Source organism: Schistocerca nitens, chromosome 3 (assembly GCF_023898315.1).
Source record: "Schistocerca nitens isolate TAMUIC-IGC-003100 chromosome 3, iqSchNite1.1, whole genome shotgun sequence".
NCBI lineage: Eukaryota > Metazoa > Arthropoda > Insecta > Orthoptera > Acrididae > Schistocerca > Schistocerca nitens.
The window spans coordinates 504995405-505022538 of record NC_064616.1 but is presented as its reverse complement, the minus strand read 5'-3'; the positions used below and the strand labels follow the sequence as shown (position 1 = coordinate 505022538).

General features: G+C 40.4%; 2 protein-coding genes and 2 non-coding genes across 4 annotated transcripts in view; 2 read left to right on the top strand and 2 right to left on the bottom strand.

Moving 5' to 3' along the window:
- The window catches only part of LOC126249302 (Down syndrome cell adhesion molecule homolog), a 266023-nt gene extending 261067 nt beyond the window's left edge, over positions 1-4956 (bottom strand). The window contains exon 1 of the mRNA XM_049950956.1: positions 4935-4956. Coding sequence (XP_049806913.1) covers positions 4935-4956 — 22 coding nt within the window. The remainder of the gene's footprint in view (positions 1-4934) is intronic.
- Positions 4957-7299: 2343 nt separating this feature from the next.
- On the top strand, positions 7300-7374 carry Trnas-cga (transfer RNA serine (anticodon CGA)). The gene has a single exon. It is a non-coding gene; the product is annotated as a tRNA-Ser (tRNA).
- Positions 7375-8804: 1430 nt separating this feature from the next.
- Trnas-cga (transfer RNA serine (anticodon CGA)) lies at positions 8805-8879 on the top strand. Its single transcript has one exon. It is a non-coding gene; the product is annotated as a tRNA-Ser (tRNA).
- A 5060-nt stretch (positions 8880-13939) lies between these two features.
- Positions 13940-27134, bottom strand: part of LOC126249301 (Down syndrome cell adhesion molecule-like protein Dscam2) — a 1152658-nt gene continuing 1139463 nt past the window's right edge. The window contains exons 8-9 of the mRNA XM_049950955.1: positions 14756-14861; positions 13940-13995 (exon numbers count right to left, since the gene is read on the bottom strand). Coding sequence (XP_049806912.1) covers positions 13940-13995; positions 14756-14861 — 162 coding nt within the window. The remainder of the gene's footprint in view (positions 13996-14755; positions 14862-27134) is intronic.

Genomic DNA, 27134 nt, shown 5'->3' with positions numbered 1-27134 from the left:
ACTGCAGCGCCAGAACCGCGCGGCCACTTTCGGCCGGCCACTTCAAAGAAAGTTAAAGTTTTTAATCGACACAGGTGCTCATATAATTCTGCTCAAGGAAGAAGCAATAACCGCGAAAATACCTGTGAATTATAGAGAAATAAGAAGATTGAAAGGGGTTACGGAAGGTACAATGAACAGAATGGGCATAGCGGAATTGAATTTAAGACTAAACGGAAGAGTGCTGGGTAAGCAGACATTCCATATATTACGCAAGGGAACAGATGTTCCATATGACGGATTATTAGGAAGAGATTTTCTACAACGGCAGAGAGTTATTATCGATTACCACAGAGACAACTCAGAGTGAATGGGCATGGCATTCCGTTAGTGACAGAACCAGAAGGACAGCGATCACAGGCAGGGCCACGGGCACGTTACCAGGAAAATATGGAGCTGACAACAGAATTACGTAAGTTCAAGGGAGCATTAGCTGTGGACGGACAGACAAGAGGTAAACAAAAAAATGGCTCTGAGCACTATGGGACTTAACATCGGAGGTCATCAGTCCCCTAGAACTTAGAACTACTTAAACCTAACTAACCTAAGAACATTACACACATCGATGTCCGAGGCAGGATTCTAACCTGCGACCGTAGCGGTCACGCGGTTCCAGACTGAAGCGCCTAGAACCGCACAGCCACACCGGCCGGAACAAGAGGTAAACAGTACGGCACGTTAAGGTCATAGCGTAGAAGGACACCAGATCTGGAGCGCCCGCAATTCAAACTTACGAAAATAATTGAACCTAGGGAAGAAAGAGTAATGATAATTAGATTAGCTGAACACAAAAAAATTCCCGAGGGAGGCGACGTAATAGTACCGAAACAAGAATTAATTAAGCGTGTGTACATTCCAGGGGCAACGGCCTTGCCACAGTGGATACACCGGTTCCCGTGAGATCACCGAAGTTAAGCGCTGTCGGGCGTGGCCGGCGCTTGGATGGGTCACCATCCCGCCGCCACGTGCTGTTGCCATTTTTCGGGGTGCACTCAGCCTCGTGATGCCAATTGAGGAGCTACTCGACCGAATAGTAGCGGCTCCGGTCAAAGAAAACCGTCATAACGACCGGGAGAGCGGTGTGCTGACCCCATGCCCCTCCTATCCGCATCCTCACCTGAGGATGATACGGCGGTCGGATGGTCCCGATGGGTCGCTTGCGGCCTGTAGACGGAGTTAGTTTAGTTAGTTTAGTGTGTACATTCCAGAAGCAATAGCGAAAAACATTCAGGGGAAATGTATTATTAATATGTTAAATACCTATGAAGTAAAATGAGATGTGAGTTCAGTATGCTTAAGCACAGAACCATTATGTGTGGAAGCAACAGTAAGGAGGATAAAAGAAACGCAAGAACAGGCAATGGGCTACAAGAATCGTACAGCGCACGTTAGAGACGCATTATGAGTGGATCATTTAAACGAGGAAGAGAAATTTGAAGTGAAAAAACTGTGTAGTGAGTACTGTGATGTTTTCCATTTAAAAGGAGATAAATTATCATTTACAAAGATGATAAAGCATAGACTTCCGATACGGCCAAAGCATGCAGGAAAAGTAATCAATGTCAGACCATATAGGATACGAGAGTCCCAGAAAGAAGCATTACGAGAGCAAGTAGAAAAAATGTAAGCAGACGATATTATTGTAGTAAGCCAAAGTCCATGGAATGGGCCGATTTTATTAATCCCTAAGAAAATAGGTGCCAGTGGACAGGTAAAATATAGATTGGCGACGGATTGTCGTAAAGGAAACTAGATTTCAGTAGGGAAAGCATTCCCGATCCCGAATACATCGGATATATTAGACCAGCTAGGAAAAGCAAGGTACTTTTCAACATTGGATTTAGCCAGTGGACATCACCAGACATTAATGGAACCCAAGGAAATGGAGAAAACGGCGTTTAGACCAGCTAGGAAAAGCAAGGTACTTTTCAACATTGGATGTAGCCAGTGGACATCACCAGACATTAATGGAACCCAAGGAAATGGAGAAAACGGCGTTTAGAGCTAATTATCCACATTATGAGTATAAGAGGATGCCTATGGGCTTAAAAGGAGCGCCTAGTACGTTTCAGAGATTAATGAACGTAGTGTTATCAGGATTACAAGGAACCAGGTGTTTAGTGTATTTAGACGACGTAATATGCTATAGAAGTTCGCTAAAAGAACACAGTGAAAAATTAAGAGAGGTTTTTGATAGATTACGAGAACACAGGCTGAAGTTACAGCCAGACAAGTGTGAATTTTTACGAACTGAAGTCATATTTTTGGGGCATAAGATAACAAATAAAGGAGTACAGCCAGATGAGCGGAATGTAGAAAAGGTAATGATATTCCCAGTACTAAAGACGAAGAAGGAATTAAAAGGACATTTAGGTGTCATAAGATACTATCGCAAATTTCTAAAGGATTTCAGTGAAATAGCAGCACCGATACATAAATTATTAAAGGATGACGAACAGTATGAATGGGGAAGGGCACTGTGGTGTTCGTCTGTTGTAATTGTAAAGAAGAAATCAATTTCTGAAGAACCACAGTTCCGTTTTTGTGTTGATTACCGATCTTTGAAAGCTGTGACCACACCCGACATTTACCCCTTACCAAATTTAGTGGAAACCTTGGATTACTTGGGCAGATGTCGAATTTTTTCAGTATGTGATTTAACAAGTGGTTATCACCAGTTAACAGTGCATCCAGATGATCAAGCCAAAACTTCATTTGTAACAGCAACAGGAGAATACAAGTATCTTCGTATGCCGTATGGACTTCGTAATGCTCCAGGTACATTTCAACGCCAGATGGATTCAGTTTTACGAGGGCACACACCAACACAAGCACTTGTTTACCTTGATGATGTAATAATTTTTGGCGAAAACGTGAAGCAGCATACTGAGAGACTACAAGCTGTTTTTGAGTGTATAAGAAGCGCAAACCTGTCTTTATCAATAGATAAATGTCATTTTGCACAAAGTAAAGTTAACTATATTGGTCATGTTATAACCAGTGAAGGTGTTCGACCAAATCCAAAAGTAGTTGAAGATGTAAAGAATTTTCATGAACCACAGAATTTGAAAGAACTACAATCATTCTTGGGATTGTCAAAGTTCTACAGACGATTTATAGCCGATTATGCAAATATAGCACGTCCAATGACGCAGATACTGAAGAAAAGAGACACATTTAATTGGTCAACAGAGTGCAAAAAGGCAATGGTAGAACTTAAAACTGCTCTAACCACAGCCCCAGTGTTAGTCTATCCGGATTTCAGTAAAACTTTTATTCTTCCAACACATGCATCCAATGTTGCCATAGGTGCAATCTTGTCTCAAGAAGTTGATGGTTATGAACATCCAGTCTCATTTGCTTCAGACAATTAAACAAAGCAGAATTATACTACTACTGAGAAGGAGCTTTGTGATTTGGTTTTTGGTATAACACATAACAGACGTTTCTTAACTGGAAGAGAATTTACAGTTATTACAGATCATGCCGCACTTAAATGGTTATTGATCTTAAAGTATCCAATTCCAGATTAACACGATGGGCGTTAAGACTGAGTGGGTACCAATTTAAGGTTATTCACCGATCTGGTAAGCAACATGTGAATGCTGATGCAGTGAGTCGAAAAGTCAATGTTTGTGTTACAATAAGTCGAGAAGATGAGTTAAAGGCAGCTCAAGAAGAAGATCCACAATGCAAATTATGGAAAAATGATAAACGTTTTGTCGAAATAGATGGATTATTGTACAAAATCACTAGTAAAGGAAACCGCCTAGTTATTCCAGAAAGCATGAAAGAGCATATCATGAGAGAACAACATGATTCTTCAAAAATGGTTCAAATGGCTCTGAGCACTATGGGACTTAATTTCTGAGGTCATTAGTCCCCTATAACGTAGAACTACTTAAACCTAACTAACCTAAGGACATCACACACATCCATGCCAGAGGCAGGATGCGAACCTGCGACCGTAATGGTCGCGCGGTTCCGGACTGAAGCGCCTAGAACCGCTCGGCCACAAAGACCGGCCATTGATTTTGGTCCTGGTTATGGTATCATAAATGCATCGTTTAATGGTGTTGATAACACCGGGGTTAAGAACAGAGAATGATGAAGTATGCAGAAGATATTTATGTTTGATCCTGTTGTACGTATTCTTGAAGCCTAAAATCCCATGGTTATTGAGGTTTTAGCTGCTCTCGTCATATTTACGATATCTTTGTCGAGAGCGAGGATACCGAAAACTAAGCGTCCTATGAAATTACCTTCAATTTGGTATTTATAATGTTTGTTAGAAGCTTAAAATCTCTGATGCACTCTGCGAAAATCTGTGATTCATTCTGTAAATGCATTGAATAACCCGTAAAGAGCTCGTAGTACGTAATCTTCAGTGCTTCCGTAAGGTATGTCAGTATCTGTCACAAAACTCGAACCGAAGTACATCCGCACCAGGGGATTTGTTGGAGAGTTCGCTTGAAGAGCGAGCTTTAGTTCTTCATCTCAGATTTAAAAAAATAATAAAAAGAAGAAGAAGGAACGAACAGGACAATGCGAGCACGATTAGAGCTCTGAGGCTCCCGTACAAACATAATCATTTATACACTTAATAATAATAATAATAATAATAATAATAATAATAATAATAATAATAATTTCGTGTGGCTCAGTGGCCTGGTGCAAGACTTCCTTTCGGCGAGTTGCGTGTCCCTGACCTAACCTAGTTATCCAATCGGGGAAAGGAGACCTACAATTTAGCGTGGAACCCGAACCACATGTAGTGTCTGGCGACTACTCACTTCGCTGAGAGGTAAAGGTTAAGTTAAACCGAAGACAAAGTCCGTTGTCCGACCTATATTCGACCTCTCAGGTTCAAGACACGTGTTTTACCACTAGCTCACCAGGCCCAACAACTATGTACATGGTTCATCTAAAGGTTTTTATGAGTGACTTTATGAGTATCAAAATGTGCAACTTACCTGGTCGTATCTTTTGATTGCATTGACTTGGAAGATTATATTATTTACACCGATAAAAGGACAGTAGACCTTAGTATCTAACATAAATTTCAACTTGATATTGCTAACCCTTCCTGAGAAAAGGGGGTCTTAACAGACAGACGGAAAACAAACAAAAAAAGAAGAAAGTGATGTAATTATAAATTAACAATTTTCGGACGGATTGCTTTACTTGTACTGTGAAACTTTGATTCTTATCAGATTTCATGATTCTCGGTCAATGGGAAGTATCCTATATGTTTTGATGAGTGAGTTTCCGAGTGTCGAAATGTGTGACATAAAGAGCCTTATCTTTTGAGTGCACTGACTTACAAGTTTAAGTGTTTTATACAGCTAACGGAGCTTATCTGGCATAAATTTCAACCTGATGCCTCTACCTGTCCTGAGAAAAAAATGGGTTCCAAACAGAGGACAGAGAGAGGGGCGGATAACAGGGTGATCATATAAGGATTCCGTTTTTACCGATAAAGGTAAGGAATCCTGAAAAAGGAAAAAGAGTTAACGAAGACAATTTTAGACCTTTGTCTGTGCTAGTGGAGTTTGCAAAAGTTATTGAATAGGCTGTGATTTCGTAGGCTATCCCGGCGTAGAAACTCTTGAAAATCTCTTCGGGTTGGCTGCCGGATCCTAAAATCAACTCTATTAGATATTTCGGCGATGAAATTGTTTGCCATCTTCAGGAGAATGTTGCTTCTGCTGATGAGTCCTGCTGAGAACTGACGCCAGGCTGCAAATCGACGTCCAATATAGGCCACCATACCGTACATGGCGCATGCTCCGCCCATCATGGTTGCTGCCCTCCAAGACTAGGTATGTGGCGCCGCTCTTAGTAGAAAACCGGCGACAACGATATATTGCACTCAGGGATCAGGGACAATTTTCGAACACTAGGACTGGCCGCGCCGTAGAACGTTCTGTTTTTCCACGTCCTGCTAAGAGGAAACCCAAATATAACAGTAAGACTCAGTTTTTACAGTTTATAAGTGAGCTGGAACTGACATTCTGATTACACCTACGGATACATAATAATAATAATTTCGTGTGGCTCAGTGGCCTGGTGCAAGACTTGCTTTCGGCGAGTTGCGTGTCCCTGACCTAACCTAGTTATCCAAATAACTGTATGCTGCTATTTCTACCAGTAGAACAGTCTCTGCAATAGGAGATAGACCAAAACGAAAGCTATTCTGCTTTGCATTTTCATTCGCGTATGAAATACTGAATTATATTCTGGGGTGCTTCTTTGTATTCAAAAAGAGTAGTTTTGGTTCAGAAACGGACGGTTCGAGCAATAAGCGCTGTTAGTTCACTAACTTCGTGTTGATCTCTGTTCAGGAGTCTGGGAATTCTGACACTGGATTCACATTATATATTTCCTTTAATGCCATTTGCTGGTAACAGCACGAGATTATTCACAAATGTTAGTAGCTTTCACTCACTTAGTACTAACCAGAGTCACACCTGCATTTGGGTTGCCCCTACTTGACTCTTGTGCTGAAAGGTGTACGGTATTCTACTGCATACACTTTCAGTTAGCAACCACAAGAATTTTAAATAAAATCTTAGCAGTTTTCGTCGTAGTTTGAAGTCTAAGTGGCTCACTCCTATTTATTTTGTTATTAACTTTAATGGTCTGATTTAATGGATTGGCTCGTTGTTCCGTCACCGTGAATATTGCTTCCTCAATTTAGTCCTACAGAACTATACGTGTGAATAAATAAATACATTAATCCAGTGTGATTGTTCTAAGGGCGTTCAAATCATCAGTGCTGCATCAATCGGTATGTGGGCATTGAGCAAAGGCTTCTGATGCGGTCAACTTAGATGAACTCGGAAGATGATAAACCAATTGTGAACTCAGAACAGCAGTTGGTACGACAACAGTCTGTGTAAGATATAACCGTTCACCAAAAGCTGGGTTCTGTTTCTCTGGAGTTGACTTCAGGGAACGTATATGGGCTACTGCTCCACATTTGATCGGCTTTGAATATTTTGTAGTGTAGAGGACAATAGGAGACATATATTTTTATAAAACTTCCTGGCAGATTAAAACTGTGTGCCCGACCGAGACTCGAACTCGGGACCTTTGCCTTTCGCGGGCAAGTGCTCTACCAACTGAGCTACCGAAGCACGACTCACGCCCGGTACTCACAGCTTTACTTCTGCCAGTACCTCGTCTCCTACCTTCCAAACTTTACAGAAGCTCTCCTGCGAACCTTGCAGAACTAGCACTCACTCGGGCGTGAGTCGTGCTTCGGTAGCTCAGTTGGTAGAGCACTTGCCCGCGAAAGGCAAAGGTCCCGAGTTCGAGTCTCGGTCGGGAACACAGTTTTAATTTGCCAGGAAGTTTCATATCAGCGCACACTCCGCTGCAGAGTGAAAATCTCATTCTGGAAACATCCCCCAGGCTGTGGCTAAGCCATGTCTCCGCAATATCCTTTCTTTCAGGAGTGCTAGTTCTGCAAGGTTCGCAGGAGAGCTTCTGTAAAGTTTGGAAGGTAGGAGACGAGGTACTGGCAGAAGTAAAGCTGTGAGTACCGGGCGTGAGTCGTGCTTCGGTAGCTCAGTTGGTAGAGCACTTGCCCGCGAAAGGCAAAGGTCCCGAGTTCGAGTCTCGGTCGGGCACACAGTTTTAATCTTCCAGGAAGTTTCATATCAGCGCACACTCCGCTGCAGAGTGAAAATCTCATTCTGGAAACATCCCCCAGGCTGTGGCTAAGCCATGTCTCCGCAATATCCTTTCTTTCAGGAGTGCTAGTTCTGCAAGGTTCGCAGGAGAGCTTCTGTAAAGTTTGGAAGGTAGGAGACGAGGTACTGGCAGAAGTAAAGCTGTGAGTACCGGGCGTGAGTCGTACTTCGGTAGCTCAGTTGGTAGAGCACTTGCCCGCGAAAGGCAAAGGTCCCGAGTTCGAGTCTCTGTCGGGCACACAGTTTTAATCTGCCAGGAAGTTTCATATCAGCGCACACTCCGCTGCAGAGTGAAAATCTCATTCTGGAAACATCCCCCAGGCTGTGGCTAAGCCATGTCTCCGCAATATCCTTTCTTTCAGGAGTGCTAGTTCTGCAAGTTTCGCAGGAGAGCTTCTGTAAAGTTTGGAAGGTAGGAGACGAGGTACTGGCAGAAGTAAAGCTGTGAGTACCGGGCGTGAGTCGTACTTCGGTAGCTCAGTTGGTAGAGCACTTGCCCGCGAAAGGCAAAGGTCCCGAGTTCGAGTCTCGGTCGGGCACACAGTTTTAATCTGCCAGGAAGTTTCATATCAGCGCACACTCCGCTGCAGAGTGAAAATCTCATTCTGGAAACATCCTCCAGGCTGTGGCTAAGCCATGTCTCCGCAATATCCTTTCTTTCAGGAGTGCTAGTTCTGCAAGGTTCGCAGGAGAGCTTCTGTAAAGTTTGGAAGGTAGGAGACGAGGTACTGGCAGAAGTAAAGCTGTGAGTACCGGGCGTGAGTCGTGCTTCGGTAGCTCAGTTGGTAGAGCACTTGCCCGCGAAAGGCAAAGGTCCCGAGTTCGAGTCTCGGTCGGGCACACAGTTTTAATCTGCCAGGAAGTTTCATATCAGCGCACACTCCGCTGCAGAGTGAAAATCTCATTCTGGAAACATCCCCCAGGCTGTGGCTAAGCCATGTCTCCGCAATATCCTTTCTTTCAGGAGTGCTAGTTCTGCAAGGTTCGCAGGAGAGCTTCTGTAAAGTTTGGAAGGTAGGAGACGAGGTACTGGCAGAAGTAAAGCTGTGAGTACCGGGCGTGAGTCGTGCTTCGGTAGCTCAGTTGGTAGAGCACTTGCCCGCGAAAGGCAAAGGTCCCGAGTTCGAGTCTCGGTCGGGAACACAGTTTTAATCTGCCAGGAAGTTTCATATCAGCGCACACTCCGCTGCAGAGTGAAAATCTCATTCCTATATTTTTATACTTTTTCATACGGCCGTTAAGGAATGAAATACCGGATTGAAAAAACTGAGTTTAGATTGAGAAAACTGAGTTTAATATTTCTCAATGAATACCGTTCAAACAGTAACAGATTAAAAAAACTTCAAATAAAAGGTCTATGGTTTTTAATGTGCGTTATAGTGGTGCATCCAGTTTTGTCGAAAAGGTCATTGTTTCGAAACACCCTACCGAAATATTTTGTTTTTGATTTCGACATTTGACTAGCACCAAATCATACAGCATCGTTAACACCAATTTCAATCATATATGATTAAATAGTATTCCAAAGACGCATTTGCCAGATATAAGCTAGAAATATCTCTACATCGCTGTGCGCGCGCCTTATGTGTGTTCGCTTCAGTGCCAGTTGTCATGTTGGGATGTTCAATAAGTCTTTTCAAAATAAATATATTCTAAATGTATATTCTACATTTATTTCTCTAAATACATATTTTCTTTAATTTTATGAAATATAAAATATCTTGTGTTTTATTTGGGTTCTATTTTTACATTTCGTACATTTTTTTTTCAAGTTGAAATCTTTTCACATTTAATTATGTGCTCTTTGAAATTGTTTGTACAGTTTTGTTGTAACACTATTATAAATCTATACAATAATGAGAAAGAACGGAATTGTTCGGCTCAAAAGAATGCTGAATGCATTTTGATTTTGCCCACGAAGAACATGGACAATTGCACTTTCATGACATTAGTGGAAAGGAAGAAACAATTCCCCATCCCTTTCTCTCAACCGACAAACCTTTCCCACGTACATGAGCAGCAGAATGAGGACAAGTAGTGTGGGGGGAAACGCTGTGTGGCGGGACGCCTATTTCGCATCACTGATTGTAATGCCCACACGCCGTGTGTTGGAGGCGCTGTTTACTATTTCCCTTGGCTCACGTCTTCGTTTCTGCCACTACAATTATGTGTACAGAGAAGATGTCGATGAACCCAAACAATATTTTTCATTTACCATGTACGAATTATGATCACGCACAATATAATGTGGACTCTGACCTATGATCACAAGCGATGAAATTACTTTTGCAGTACAGGTAGAAAATTTGATAAAAGACGCTGTTGATAAAGACGTATTTATGGAAAGTCACGCCACCTGAAGGGATGAAGACGAAAGTGCATTTTCAGAGCCTATTCTTATTCAATAACATTATGAAGAAGATTATGAAAAAATGGTAACAGATGATAAAAAAGCAATATGTGACACAGACTTCAAGTATAAATAAAAAGCCATTACTTTTTGGCCTTCTGGTAAAAACGAACTTGAAACTGTAAAACAGAGATACAGAAAGGTCACAAAGAGAGAAAGTCTATAAGAATAGGAAGCACAAATTGCAGGTGATATGAGAAATGAAAAGTTATTAGGTATTTCGAAGTCCGCATTAGATAAATTTAAAATTGCTGTGGACAAATCATTACCGATACATGATCTGGCAATAAAGAGGTGGACTTCATAACCTATTTATTATGGTAATTTATCACAACATTTATTCAGGACTTCCTCAAAATGGTTTCATAATTTCAAAATAAAACACTGGATTGTTTCAAGTAAAATCAACAAATTCATCATTCAACCGCAAGTAGCCAATAAAGAAGGATGGAGGTGAAAAGCTTACGAATTTGTGGAGACTGCGAAATCGAAAACTGTGTTGATTGGAGAGGTCAATGTGTATAATTCAGCCTGTCATGTTTCAATTAGGAAATGCAAGCAGAACGTAAAATATCTTTCAGAGGAACGTTAAAGGCTGAAATTCTAAAATCCCTGAATGAATTAACACATAGTTATAGGATACAACCCATTACATCTGCAATCGGAAATTTAACGTCCCCCTTGCTCATAGGTTTGCAAGAAAATGAGACAAGTTCCGACAAAAAGATTTATATAAATCAGATAATATCCTTGTGTTCGATTCCACGTCCGGTAGAGTGACATCGGAGCTCGTAAGGAAGTGGTTTTAACAGGTTTGTAGACCTAATACGAATGAAAAATATGTCTTGTTTTTAGATTCATGGACTAGGAAAAACGAAAAAAATATTTAACACCATTGATGAAAGTGGAAGAGAGGTGAATATCTTAACAGTTCCTGCCTGAACGACTGATATAATTCAGCCACTAGACGCATATACATTTCAGACGCGAACAAATTCTTGAAACAGATTTCAGACGTAATAATATTACACTACTACGACGTTTACTTACATTTAAGAAACAATATCCTAAAAATTCAGTCTCACATTCACAATCAGATTTCTTCTGTCAGATACGTCAAGTTGTTTAAATATGCATTGTACAAGATGATTAAATTTCACAGAAACTCCTAAGCGTGATAAACCTGTTCACTTTTGCTTTAAAAACTATGATACTGTTTGTGACTATTGTCATAAAATTGCAATTGTCTGATGTGCTTGTTGCGAAAAATCTAAATGCATTCAGCATTCTTTCCAGCTGAACAATTCTGTGCTTAGTCATTATTGTACAGATTTATAACAATAATACGTAAACAACTTCAAAGAGCGCATGATTAAATCTGAAAACGTTTCGACAAAAAAATGCAAAGAGAGAACACAAATAAAACAAGATATTTTATATTTCCTAAAATGAAAGAAAATATGTATATAGAACAATAGATGTAGACTATGCCGTTCAGAATATATTTCTCTGGAAAAGACTTGTTAAACAATCCAACATGACAACTGACATTAAAGCGGTCACATACCGGGCACGGGTACAGCAATATAGATACAATTCCAGCATATATCTGACAAATGCGTCTTTGGGATACCACTTCATCATATAAGACTGAATTTGGTGCTAACGATGCTGTACGATTTGTTATTAGTCAAATGTCGAAATGAAAAACAAAATGGTGGGGGCAGGCCATTTCGAAACAATGACTTTTTAGACACCACTGTAACGTACATTAAGAACCACAGACCTATTATATGAAGCTCTTTTTAATCTGTTACCGTTTCAACGACATTCGTTCAGAAATATTAGATTCAATTTTTTCAAGTGGGTGTTTAACCCCTTAAAATGCGTGTCTCCTATTTTGCTCTACACTACAACATATCCAAAGCCGATCAAAACCGAAGCGTATCCCTCGGGTAAGTTTACTTGTTGTACGTGCGTATCCTGGAACTATGGGTGTAACTTCATGTGTACTGTAACCATGGATGTTCAGATATGGTGATATATGCTTTTTTAGATCAACAACAAATCCTGAGCTTCATTATTCGAATGACGGTGGCTTTTAGTAGCCAAATTTTCACTCTCTACTAGTAGAACTGTGCTACAAGCGGATATTGCTAGTTTTATCTCCTCATTTAATGTCTCCAAAAGCATATTACAAAACTGTGAAAGTTATCGTTACATTACATGTTTTCCCTACGGACATTAAAAAGTCAGTTATGTCATTGTATTTGTGTGGTGTGCGTACTGTAAGACCTTCGGCACACACACCATCAGATTATTTGACTTGTCGCTCTAACGAAGTAGGCGAGTGTCAGCTATATGTCTCGTGGTCTTATTGTGGCGTGTTTGTCTTCTGCCGTTAGGTCAGACGATAGAAATGCCACTTGCACGCTTAGAGTAGCAGATTGACGGTGACCAACTTTAAATAGAACTTGATTAATTTTCACACACATTTATTAAAATAATAACAAGCGTAAAAATAACTTAACTTGGTTCTGGATGCTATTTACAACTGACAATCTGAAGTTCCTTTGGTCTTGGTACGTTACTCTTATTCTCACATATCTCTGATACTTGACAAAGTGTCTATTTATTTATCTTCATGGCTACTCTTATTCTCACATATCTCTGATACTTGACAAAGTGTCTATTCATTTATCTTCATGGCTATGTACAGGAATATGGTAATCTTATAAGGCGCAGACTGAAACTTGACTATAACTGGTACAGACAAATGCAGACTAATGCAGACTGACTAATCGGAGGTCTGTTCACTCGTTATAATACCTCGAGTGTTCAGGTATCACTGCGCGAGTGTGATCCGCGAGGAGAAATGGTTCTACGTTAGCAGCAATCTCATTGGATGCGTTACATATTAATACGCGGATCGGCGGAAACAGAATTTGGTCCGTCTCTAAGATAGCGCCATCTCGTAGTGCGGAGACGGACGAGCGCTGAGCCTGCGCTGTTGTGCTTAGCGGGGCACGTTCTAGTGGGAAAGTTGTGTACGCGCTGACTACGCGGAACTATGTACACAACAATTTGTTGGCAACATTTGTACAAATTTAATCACTAATACCTTTCACGAAGACAGTGTTTCCCAAATTATAGATCAAACTATAGATCAAGTGACTCATGATGGCGTAAATCATTTGTCTCTACCAACCAATCACTCATAATATTAATCATGGATCTTTCCCAACTGTAAGGAGATCCGAAATGAAGTGTTTTCTGTTGGGCGAACCATGCCATAAAAATAGTTGGCTACAGGTTTTCACGCTGAGTGCAAAATAAAAAAATAAAGAACTAAGTACCTTAGGTGCGTGAGCAGGGTGCAATCGGCGGGAGCAGAACTTGTTTTGTATGTAAACATCTATATCGGTTGGCAGCTGCTGTTACGCTGGTCCGGGTCCGATTACTGCCGCAAGTGGACTACCCAAGAGCAGATAAAGCACATGAACAGGTCGAGCGGAAGACAACACTTCCTCAAGAAACTTCCGGGTCCTGTGGTGCTATCAGTCTGTAAATAATTCTGAGAAGTGACACTTCTATTGCCACATTAAGTGAAAGATCCGGACTTAGACTTTGTGTCGATCGGCTGGAGGCCAGGTTGTATGTCAAACACTGTACATGCTTCATGCGGGACGCTAGGAGTTGTTATATTACATGTCCAAAAACTAGTACTCCAATCGTTTCGAAGAATTTCGTTGTGAGCTTCTTGAAAAACTGAGAAGGTGTGATCGTAGTTCCACTAAGTTTTTGCATTCACTAAACAAAACGTATTACAAATATCGAAGTATTTGGAGTCTGTGAACGACATACATGATTGTACTCATTAACAGGCAGCTATCATCGATGTTACGGTGTGCTGAGCTTCGTCTCTACACGCAGTTTCCTGGATTTCCTACTTGCTGGAGGGCTACGTCATTAATTATCTATTAATTATCCGTTAACAGGTTTGGAGCACAGCATTGTTTGGTAATGAAACAAGGGCAGTGGGAAAACCGGAAAAGAGGAGAATCCGAGCATCTGAGATGTGTTGCTACAGAAGAATGTTGAAAATCAGGTGGACTGATAAGGTAAGGAATGTGGAGGTCCTGTGAAGAATCGTAGAGGAAAGGAATATATGGAAACTACTGACAAGAGAAGGGACAGGATGATAGAACATTTATTAAGACATCAGGGAACAGCTTCTGCGTTCCACTGTACTAGAGCGACTGTAGAGGGTAAAGAGTGTAGGGGAAGACACAAGTTGTAATACATCCGATAAATAACTGAGGACGTACATTGAAAGTGCTACTCTGATATGAAGATATTGGCACAGGAGGGGAATTTCTGGCGAGCCGCAACAAACCAGTCATTATCATGATAACACAAAAAAAGGTAATGGCCTTTTTATGGCCTGTTAATCATCTCATTAATCAAATACAATCTTGTATGATATGAAATGCAGTTTTCATGTTGGTATATGTAAATAAGAAACAATCCTTCCCATCTCCATTAAAATATGGGTGGCATTTTTCTCTTTTAAGCATGGCATCAGAAACAAAACAAATTGTTGACGTACCGCCCAGTCTCAGTTCAGCTGTTCCCTGTGCTGTCTCGTCGTTGTTGGACACGACGCACTGGTACATGCCTTTATCCGACCTCTCCACATGCTCAATTCTCAAAATCTGAAAAAAAGAAGTGAAATTAGTAGAACAACAAACACTTAACCGTCAGATTTTAACGTACATATTAGATATGTACGTTAAAACATCTGAAACATTTGTTTGTCCAATATATGCACAATAAATAATGATTGTGAGAGGACGCATTTCACGCTGTTCTAGAAATGACTAATACACATAGATTATGGAACTAGCTTCCTCAAACTAGAATGAATGAACATACAAGCTAAACAAACCGCCAAAAACAGCGTGCTGTAGTATAGAATTCTCAAGAAAATTAGTGATTTAGAGTTTATTTCTTTGTAACCTCAAAATCATTTGTATAATGTACTTGGTAACTGAGGACCAACAACATTAATGATGTGTCAAGAAAAAGTATGAATATATTATATTTTCCGAGAATCACTGATTTACAGAATATGCTGTAATATCTCTGGCTTTGCAGCCATCATATTCAGATACAAGAAGTTCTTCGTAGAGCAGTTGAGAAGGCAGCAGTGGGAAGATTATGTAATGCGGTGTGAGGCACCGATGACATTGTTTGTACAGTAGGGATATCGCGAGAAAAACTGCCTAAACTGTGGTCCTTCTCCGCGATTGGCTGCTGCGTTCTGAAGTTGCGCACCAAAATGATAATATTCTGTTGAAGTGGAATGTAATTGTTCAGTTTTCGTGTTCTGCTAATAAAAAGCGAGTGCATCCCGTGTAAATAAACGAATTGGAAATTTAATTACCTCTAAAATATGTATTCCTCGATAAGAGCCTTAAGATAACGGATTCACGACCTACGTGCTGTTTTCTGCGCAGAAGGCAGCAACTATAGAAGACTGCAGGTTGGTGAACATTAATTAGAACTTACGCATTCTACTCAGGGCGGTGAAAACAAAAAGTCAGATCGCTTGTACTGCAATACTAGTACAAATGAGATCAGTGACACGTCATCTGTCGCAACACAGAGAAGGTATGGAAGAGAGATTTTTTGAGGGAGGGGGTTTATTATATATCCCACCTCATCTCTCCTTCCCTCTCTTCTTCAACTTGCCGTACATGGCATCGAAGTGCTTTGGAATTATGATACTAGATTTTATTTGCGAGAACTGGAACTGTAAACGACCAGCGAACTGCGTAAGGACTGCGATACGGGTGAACTGTGAATGACCAGAGAACTGCATGAGAACTGTGATAAGTAGGCTTTGAACTGTGTTTAAGCTGTTTTTGAACTTTAGTTGAACTGTCGTATATGATGCCGCAAAATCAAATTATCCGTTACAACGAAAGTAGTATCGGTGACTGAGGAACAGAAAGTGCGGAAGTGATCATCATCATCATCATCATCATTTAAGACTGATTATGCCTTTCAGCGTTCAGTCTGGAGCATAGCCCCCTTATAAAATTCCTCCATGATACCCTATTCAGTGCTAACAATGGTGCCTCTTCTGATGTTAAACCTGTTTCTTCAAAATCATTCTTAACCGAATCCAGGTGCCTTCTCCTTGGTCTGCCCCGACTCCTCCTACCCTCTACTGCTGAACCCATGAGTCTCTTGGGTAACCTTGCTTCTCCCATGCGTGTAACATGACCTCACCATCTAAGCCTATTCGCCCTGACTGCTGCATCTATAGAGTTCATTCCAAGTTTTTCTTTGATTTCCTCATTGTGGACACCCTCCTGCCATTGTTCCCATCTACTAGTACCTGCAATCATCCTAGCTACTTTCATATCCGTAACCTCAACCTTGTTGATAAGGTAACCTGAATCCACCCAGCTTTCGCTCCCATACAACAAAGTTGGTCGAAAGATTGAACAGAGCACAAATAGCTTAGTCTTGGTACTGACTTCCTTCTTGCAGAAGAGAGTAGATCGTAGCTGAGCGCTCACTGCATTAGCTTTGCTACACCTCGCTTCCAGTTCTTTCACTATGTTGCCATCCTGTGAGAATATGCATCCTAAGTACTTGAAACCGTCCACCTGTTCTAACTATGTTCCTCCTATTTGGCACTCAATCCGTTTATATTTCTTTCCCACTGACATTACTTTCGTTTTAGAGATGCTAATCTTCATACCATAGTCCTTACATTTCTGATCTAGCTCTGAAATATTACTTTGCAAACTTTCAATCGAATCTGCCATCAGAACTAAGTCATCCGCATATGCAAGACTGCTTATTTTGTGTTCTCATATCTTAATCTCACCCAGCCAGTCTATTGTTTTCAACATATGATCCATAAATAATATGAACAACAGTGGAGACAGGTTGCAGCCTTGTCTTACCCCTGAAATTACTCTGAACCATGAACTCAATTTACCGTCAACTTTAACTGCTGCCTGACTATCCATGTAAAGACCTTTAATTGCTTGCAAAAGTTTGCCTCCTATTCCATAATCTCGTAGAACAGGCAATAACTTCCTCCTAGGAACCCGGTCCTATGCCTTTTCTAGATCTATAAAGCATAGATACAATTCCCTGTTCCACTCATAAGACTTCTCCATTATTTGCCGCAAGCTAAAGATCAGGTCCTGACAACCTCTAAGAGGCCTAAACCCACACTGATTTTCATCCAATTGGTCCTCAACTAATACTCGCACATTCCTTTCAACAATACCTGAGAAGATTTTACCCACAACGCTGATTAAAGAGATACCTCTGTAGTTGTTACAATCTTTTCTGTTTCCATGTTTAAAGAGTGGTATGATTACTGCTTTTGTCCAGTCTGATGGAACCTGTCCCGACTCCCAGGCCATTTCAGTTATCCTGTGTAGCCATTTAAGACCTGACATTCCACTGTATTTGATGAGTTCCGACTTAATTTCATCCACCCCATCTGCTTTATTGCACTGCAACCTATTGACCATTTTCTCCACTTCCTCAAATGTGATTCTATTTCCATCATCATTCCTATCCCATTCTACCTCGAAATCTGAAACATTATTGATCGTATTTTCACCTACATTGAGCAACTCTTCAAAATATTTCCTCCATCTGCCCAAGGCATCCACAGGATTCACCAGCAGTTTTCCTGACCTGTCCAAAATACTTGTCATTTCCTTCTTACCTCCCTTTCGAAGACTGCTAATTACACTCCAGAATGGTTTTCCAGCTGCTTGACCCATAGTCTCCAACCTGTTTCCAAAGTCTTCCCAAGATTTCTTCTTGGATGCTGCAATTATCTGTTTGGCTTTGTTTCTTTCTTCAACATAACTTTCTCTGTCTACCTGAGTTCTAGTATGTAGCCATTTTTGATACGCCTTCTTTTTCCTTTTACAGGCTGCCTTGACTGTGTCATTCCACCAAGCTGTTTGCTTCATCCTACTTTTACACACTACTGTTCCAAGACATTCTTTAGCCACTTCTAGTACTGTGTCTCTGTACCTTGTCCATTCCTTTTCCAATGACTGTAATCGACTACATTCAACTAACTGGTACCTTTCTGAGATCGCTGTTATGTACTTGTGCCTGATTTCCTTATCCTGAAGTTTCTCCACTCTTATCCTCCTACATATGGACCTGACCTCCTGCACTTTCGGCCTCACAATCACAATTTCACTGCAGATTAAATAATGATCAGTGTCATCAAAGAATCCCCTGAATACACGTGTGTCCCTCACAGCCTTCCTGAATTCCTGATCTGTTATCATATAGTCAATGACAGATCTGGTTCCCCTGCCTTCCCAAGTATACCGGTGAATGTTCTTATGTTTAAAAAAGGAGTTTGTGATTACTAAGCCCATACTGGCACAGAAATCCAAGAGTTGTTTCCCGTTCCTGTTGGCATCCATCTCCTCTCCAAATTTACCCATAACCTTTTCATACGCTTCTGTTCGATTTCCAATCCTGGCGTTAAAATCACCCATGAGCAGAACACTGTCCTTGTCCTTTACTCTAACAACTACATCACTGAGTGCCTCATAGAAACTATCTATCTTATCTTGATCTGTCCCTTCACAATGCGAATATACTGACACAATCCTAATTTTCTTGCTAGACACTATCAAATCTATCCACATCAGGCGTTCGTTTACATACCTGATTGCAACTACGCTGGGTTCCATTTCTTTCCTGATGTAAAGCCCTACACCCCATTGTGCTATTCCTGCTTTGACTCCTGACAGGTAGACTTTGTATTCTCCCACTTCCTCTTCTTTCTCACCCCTTACCCGAATGTCACTAACAGCTAAAACGTCCAGCCCCATCTTACTTGCAGCCTCTGCCAGCTCTACCTTCTTCCCAGAGTAGCCCCCATTGATATTAATAGCTCCCCATCTCATTACCATTTGTTGTTCCAAGTCGTATCTTAGGAGTCACTGGTTTGTCAGTTAGAGGTGGGACTCCGTCACCTCCAAATGTCCGAGGCACTTTGCTCTGATTGTTGCCAGCATCATATTTAAAGTACAAGGGAAGAAGGTTGCTAGCCTTACTTGCCCCGAGTCCCATTGAGGTTTACCCCTAACGGTTGAGGGACTAACCGTTGGATTTGGTAGTCTTTGCCGTATGAGCACAAAGGTGACCACGACTCAGAATATGTCCGAGATGCCCAGCCTTATTCCAAAGTAACTGGTATCCCGACTATCGGGACCACTTACTTGGCCACTCATACGTTGCCCGTGGTTCATGAACTAGGACATGACTACAGGAACCCACGCCATGAACCACAAGTGATATGAGAAGAAAAGTTAACGTTCTTTGCGTGGTCAATGGGATTATGTTATTAATCATCACTTCAAGATTCTTGCTACGAGATGGCGCAGCGTGCAGAGCAGCATGAGACAGCCATAGACAACAGGTGCGGAGGGGGCAAGCAGCGGCCGGCGCAGTTGGCAGTACCGGGCGCGTTGGAAGTGTCAGCTTCAGCACACCGCGACAGTGGAGATGCAGCCAGCGGTGCAGACCACGGCTAAGAGAATCAGCGGCAGTACGTCGGGGAGGAAAAGCAGTGTAAGTGTTGCGCTTGCATATAGCAATCATAGATTTGTAATTGGAACATTAGTATTAGAAAAATGTGTGGGCAATAGGAAGTAAGTCCTGGCACAACATCAACCGACACTTTTCCAACTCAAGACGATCAAGATATAAGGTCTATGCTATAATCAATTTTATAACAACAAGAAGAAAATAAGGAGGGGTTAAGAAAAGTATACAGAAAATATAAGTAGGGTTAAAGGAAATTAATGTAGCAACAGCTCAACTTAACGCTAAATTCGATGCCTTGAAACAAAAGCTCACACATTTTGAAGCTAAAACTGTGAGATGTAGCAGGGAAATAGAATATGAAGCAAACGAATGGGGTAAAAAAACAAGAAGTTTGAAAGTCAGAAATAAATCAAAAGCTTGACCATGAAATATTTAGTTGTAACATTTAACATGTATAATCCTCTTGTAAAGGTAACCTAAGTGCGATTCAGGATAAACAGGGCGAAATAGAGCAGAAAGTGCCTCCTGAAATGCAAGAGATAATAGTTAATGAAGTTAAAGAAAAAGTAGAAATTTGGTGTGAACAAGAAAGAAAGAAAGATGTTGTTCATGTTAGTGACGTAGGAAATTACGATAATGCTTATTCATACGATCATTTCTCTAGTAAGGAAAATACATACCCAGTAGCCTTCATTGGACACTTTGAGGGGATCACTCCTGAAAACATGACTCAACAACAAAAAATCGAATTCGTGGTCAGTAGCTTAGAAGGAGTAGCGAAATCATGGGGAACAGGGGTCAGTAACGCTTGTAAAATAATGTAAAGACTTTGTTCAAGCATTCTTCGATAAAGACTGGTCTTGTAGCACACAAAACAGAGCGAGAGGTGAAGTATTTGTGGACAGAAGGTTTGGTGGTGGAAAAGTCATTGTACGACAAATAGATAGGAGTAAGGTCCGTAGCGAAGTTTAATGGCGCCATTATACCAATAAAACTAGACTTGACAGCCAGTTTCTGTCAGAGGCCGCTGGCAAGAAAAAGTAAAATGTAAACTGAATTCTTCTATGGAAGACAAAGTTATCAGTTCATTTCTAAGAAGCATCATATCGGAGTAGATTACGTGGTTGAATTTGAGAAAGTTGTGAATGAAGTGCCTTATTCTACCACGGAAATAATGCCACAACAATAATTAGGTGAAATGTCAATCAGTGACATGAAAAAATATTACGAATATTAACATCAGGGGCCAATAACGTTCTTTGTATTGCTAAGTAACTGACGATTACCACGAGCCCGAGTTAACTGATAGCATACTTCACTTTCTTTTCCTGCTGCTAGTTCTTCCCCTTCTTTCACTGAGAACTATTACCTGTCTTCTTAAACATTCTTCTCTCTCAAGGATAATATGAAAAAAAAATCTTATACTGAATGTGATAACAAAGAAACAAGCTATGACATAAACAACGTAACCCAGCAGAATAAACATCTGCATATCAAGGGTGAAAAACAGACATTTGACGGAATGTAACAGGCCAGAATATACGAGAGATAGGATTACAGATGCAGCAACAAGAGGACACAGGATATAGTTACAACAATACACTAGTAGCAGATTAATGCACATGAGAAAAACATGTCATGCAGTATGTAGTGGAACAATTTTTAAATAGTTTTAACAGTGATACACAAACTATTATGTCAGAAAATATTCTGAGAATAAGAAAGCAAGAGAAGAGCTATTATATATAATACAGAAATAACGCAAAATAAATCAGCTGAAGGCTGCAGAAGAAGAGGATGACGCTAGACCAGGTTAGTGAATATGAAAATGTACAATAGCAGAAATTCTGGTGGCAAAATTAATGGCAATCAACTAATGTTGTCTTAAGATGATGTACTTATTGTGTCACAGTAAACATACAGTTACTCTTCAGTATGAATTGAAACGGCGAATTGCTCTTCGTTGTAATGAATTATGATACACTGATAGGCTAGGAAGAGTCCTGAAATAAAGGTTTATGGTAAATGGAAATTTATGGTTATTAGGAGACAGAAAAGTCGGTCAATCACTTACAAAGACAAAGAAAGGAGAAGTATTGTTGTCAGGCAACAGGAAAGTCGGCCAATCATTTATGAAGAGTGGGAGAGGAAAGGCAAAAGGGCACCTGTAAGTCGGGCGTTAAGCTGTATTTATGGTCGAAGTGGTTTCCGCCAACTATCTTCTGAAGTACAAGAGAGTAGGTATATCGTCGATATAGTACACAAAACTGATATGGAAATCTCATAAAAGACATAAACGCATTAAATAAGGTTTAAATAGAACACCTCGTAATATGAAAGATAGAGACTAATATGAAAGGAATCTGGAATAAATGTCTGCCGGCCGAGGTGGCCGAGCGGTTCTAGGAGCTACAGTCTGGAACCGCGCGACCGCTACGGTCGCAGGTTCGAATCCTGCCTCGGGCATGGATGTGTGTGATGTCCTTAGGTTAGTTAGGTTTACGTAGTTCTACGTTCTAGGGGACTGATGACCTCAGAAGTTAAGTCCCCTAGTGCTCAGAGCTATTTGAACCATTTTTGGAATATAGGTCTAGCTAAGAGTAAGATAATTAGTGCCTACATATTACAAAGCCATGCTCGTATATGAAAGTCAGCAGGAAATACACAGTCATTACATGAATAGCGTTCCACTAATACTTTCCGTAGCAACAATGACAGTCAAATGTAGAAGGAATGATACCTCATACTGTTGGAATGAAGCAACGATTTGATAACTGAGTGATTGCGATTTAGTTTGAAGCAGGATTCTAAAAGGTTCTCTCGGAGTATCTGTGAATCGCAATTGTAAGCCTCCATAGGTAAGATTTAAAGAGCATAGTAAGTGACGCCGGGTAGCGGCCTGAGTCATTAGCGAAGAAGGTCAGTATTAAAAGATGGTGCGAGCAAGCAAAGAGCTCTTACGTAGTGCGAAGGACAATGACCCAGCTGTATGTAGCTAAAGATGTGACCAAAACAAAAACACTGATGAACCACTGTCGTAATACGATGTAAACAGTGGTATTATTTATGAAAAGTCAAAATCAAACCAAAAGATTACGTATCATGTATTTTTGTTGTAATAGTGTATGAAAACATGCTTATTTCCAATTTGATTAAAATTACTATGAAACTAATTTGTGGCATTTTGTATTGATTCATGAAATTGTACTGGAGCTGTACGCTGAGGTTGGGGATTGGAGAATGGACTGAAAGCTGTTGAACACAACACCTGCTGGGAAAGTCTGGAGTTTCGCAATGCAAGACCACATCATGGACAACAGTATCACCAATATGGGTTGCTGTTCTGAGTTGCTTGGGTATGTTGTGGTGGAAGGTCTGAGTGAAAAGTTCCTCCGTCTCTATGTATTTGTGAAATTTATAGGTGTTGTGTTTGTATTATTTGGAACCATGTGAAGTGGACGTCTTTATGACGCCTTTAAATATAATTAAGTGCAGAACGGCATGGTGTGGAAAAGTGTAAAGTGTAAAGAATGTTTCATAGATTTGAAAGGACGTCAACGCCCCGGTAGTAGTGGTATAGAACTTGGTCAGTTTAAAGAACGGGTGTGTGCCAAAAGTGAATAACAATGTAAATTCTTCATAAGAACTTTTTTTTAATTTAACGGACGGCAGTGCCCCGATAGTAGCTTAGCTTAACAGCAGTATAAAATTTCTGATTGACTGAAACTTGCCTAGGAGACAGTGGACTGCTATAGAGTATTATAGCAGAAATCGAAGACTGTAAGTTAATAAAAGACTATCAACAACATAAAGGTGCAGAATAATACTACTCTGAAAATCTTTACTACGAAAAGAATAATGTAATTACTATAGAAAGTGTTACTAAAGATTAATGATTTTGTGATATAAGGTTATACACGGAGTGACAGCGGATAGTAATCGGTTTTTCTCATCATAAAATAATTAAATGTATTATTATATAAGTAAATTAATAATCTGAGAATGAAAAAGTATAAAGTAGATTCAACTTCTGAAAAACAATAAGAAATTAAAAGTATAGTGAATGGTATGGCTCTTGAGAGATGATAGCTAAAAATTTATAAAGATCTGAATAAGAATTTATTTCCAAAACTGATTGTTGCCTGCAAGAGCATCACAATTCTTGGAAATCTTAGGAGAGGGATGTATAATATTTCTGGATTTACAGCCATCATATTCAGGTACAAGAAACTCTTATTAGAGCAGTTGAGAAGGCAGCAGTGGCACGATTACGTAATATGATGTGAGGTAACGATGACAGATGGTTTGTTTGGTATGGGTATCGTGAGAAAGATTGCCTAAATTGTGGTCCTTCTCCGCGATTGGCTGCTGCGTTCGGAAGTTGCGCGCCAAAATGATAATCTTCTGTTATTAGTTGCGTGGAAAGGCCGTGCAGTCTGAGGCGCCATGACACGGATTACGCGGTCCCTCCTGCCGGAGGTTCGAGTCCTCCCTCGGGCTTGGGTGTGTGTTGTTCTTAGCATAAGTTAGTTTAAGTAGTGTGTAAGTCTAGGGACCGATGACCTCAGCAATTGGGTTCCTCAGAAATTCACACACATTTGAACATTTTTTTTCTGTAATTAATATTAGACAAACTAAACAGCTTATATTTTGCATTTCACATTAATGCATCTCTGAGTAGCGTGCTATCATTCCATTATTTTACATGTATTAATAACCAGCAGAATTATAAACAAATGCTATACGAAGAGGCAGACGAAGCACTTCGCAGATTTTCGGATCGATCCTAGCTTGTATGGCGGGCGAAGTGATTCGGCTATAAGATTAGAGCTATTTCGGCAGTCTCGAAGAACAGACATGCTTTCTGCCGCAGCCGGTGTCAGTTACGACTTAATTACACTACTGGCCATTAAAATTGCTACACCGAGAAGAAATGCAGATGATAAACGGGTATTCACTGGAAAAATATATTATACTAGAACTGACATGCGATTACATTTTGACGCAATTTGGGTGCATAGATCCTGAGAAATCAGTACCCAGAACAACCACCTCAGGCCGATATAATGGCCTTGGTACGCCTGGGAATTGAGTCAGAGCTTGGATGGCGTGCACAGGTACAGCTGCCCATGCAGCTTGAACACGATACCACAGTTCATCAAGAGTAGTGACTGGCGTATCGGAGAATGTGCTGGCCAGGGCAGCAGCTGAACATTTTCTGTATCCAGAAAAGCCCGTACAGGACCTGCAACATGCGGTCGTGCATTATCGTGCTAAACTGTAGGGTTTCGCAGGGATCGAATGAAGGGTAGAGGCACGGATCGTAATACATCTGAAATGTAACGTCCACTGTTCAAAGTGCCGTCAATGCGAACAAGAGGTGACCGAGACGTGTAACCAATGGAACCCCATACCATCACGCCATTTCTCCTCCTTACACGAGGCATCACGTTTCACCAGGCAACGCCGGTCCACTGCTGTTTGTGTATGAGAAATCGGTTGGGAACTTCCCTCATGTCAGCACGTTGTAGCTGTCGCCACCGGCGCCAACCTTGTGTGAATGCTCTGAAAAGCTAATCATTTGCATACCACAGTATTTTCTTCCTGTCGGTTAAATTTCGCGCCTGTAGCACGTAATCTTCGTGGTGTAGCAATTTTAAATGGCAGTAGTGTAGCAATGCAAGTTTATTTGGCCATGTAGTTGAGAATCGTGTGATAGTAACTACAAAAATGCGCAATTCATTATTTTGTTGAAGAATGGAAATTATCTGTGACTTTAAAGTGGAATGTAATTGTGCAGTTTCTCGTGTTCTTCTAATAAAAAGCGAGTGGCACCCCTTATAAGCAAACTAATTGGAAATTTAATTATTTCTCGTTAGGAGACTATTACAGCCTCATTATAACGGATTCACGACCTACGTGCCGTTTTCTGAGCAAGAGACAACAACTACAGAAGGCTGCAGGTTGGTGAACATTAATTAGAACTTACGCATTCCACTAAGGGCGGTGGAAGCAAATAGGCAGATCGCGTGTCTGCAATCTTAGAAAATGAAATCAGTGACACGTCATCTGTGGTAACACAGAGGAGGTATGATGGAGAGATATTTTCGAGGGAAGGGGTTTATCATACGCACATACATATCCCATCCTCCCTCCCTCCCTCCCTCCCTCCCTCCCTCCCTCCCTCTCTCTCTCTCTCTCTCTCTCTCTCTCTCTCTCTCTCTCCCCCCCCCCCTCCCCCTCTCTTTTTCAACTTACCGTGATTTATGCCACAAAGCACACGATAGGATGAAAGAAAAGTTACTTGGTATAATTTAATGCACTGTTACGTTCGACATGTAACTTTAGTTTTCAACAACATTTTAGTTACATGTGACCTATCTTTTAAAATCGCTTTTTATGTGCATTCAACCTCGTATATGCTATCCATCAGATCATTTATACATATCATGCAAACTAAAGGAAATATCTCACTTCGTTAAAGTGCAAAAGTAAATAATTTTACGTCCGGTAATTTTGCCTCATTAGGAACGACCTGTTAAGTTTATTTTTCTGAGAGGACCGATATTCCATAAGTTCGCAATGTGTTCACTAGGTGACTGTAGTGAACTCTATCGAATGTCTTTCAGAAATATAGGAACACAGCATCAAAGTGGGTATCGTTATTTATTGCCTTCAGTGTGTCACGTACGAGCAGATTGTCTGAGGAGTATAGAAGGTTTAGACAAAAATATTTTTAGAGACTTTTCTTCCGCTTTTGGTTGAAAGGAACTCCCCACAAATGTTTATACTATTGTTTATGCTACAGCAAGATATGACACAACAAGAGAATTAGTCTATACCTTGTACTTCATAGTAATACGCAGAGTGTAGATATAAATGTAAATATAATGCATAACCTTTTTTGTATAAACACAATGGTATCGTATGGGTAATGTGAAAATATTAATTTTTGTTCACTAAGGGAGCGTTTACCTAGTTTTGTATGTATGTAGTTTCTAACCATTTTCTCTAGAATTTTTATCAAATACTGCACGATTAATTGTCTGATTAATAACGATATTTCAGTCTAAGATTTTGCAATGTTATAAACTTATTGCTTCTTATTGTTATGGTTCCACTGCCATAGTTACCATGTGTACCATACCTAAAAAAAAAAAACATTAACGGGAGAAGGACGAAACTTCAGACCCAGTCAGAGAGGTATCTATGACTCAATGTAATGAAACACATTTTTTGTATTTAAAGTACTTTTAATTTTACAAAGGCAAATGCATTTTTAATTTATAATTTTCAACTTTCTTAAAATTAAAATAATTCTATTTCTTTACTCATGCGAAACATTATAAAATTGGTTATTTGGATGG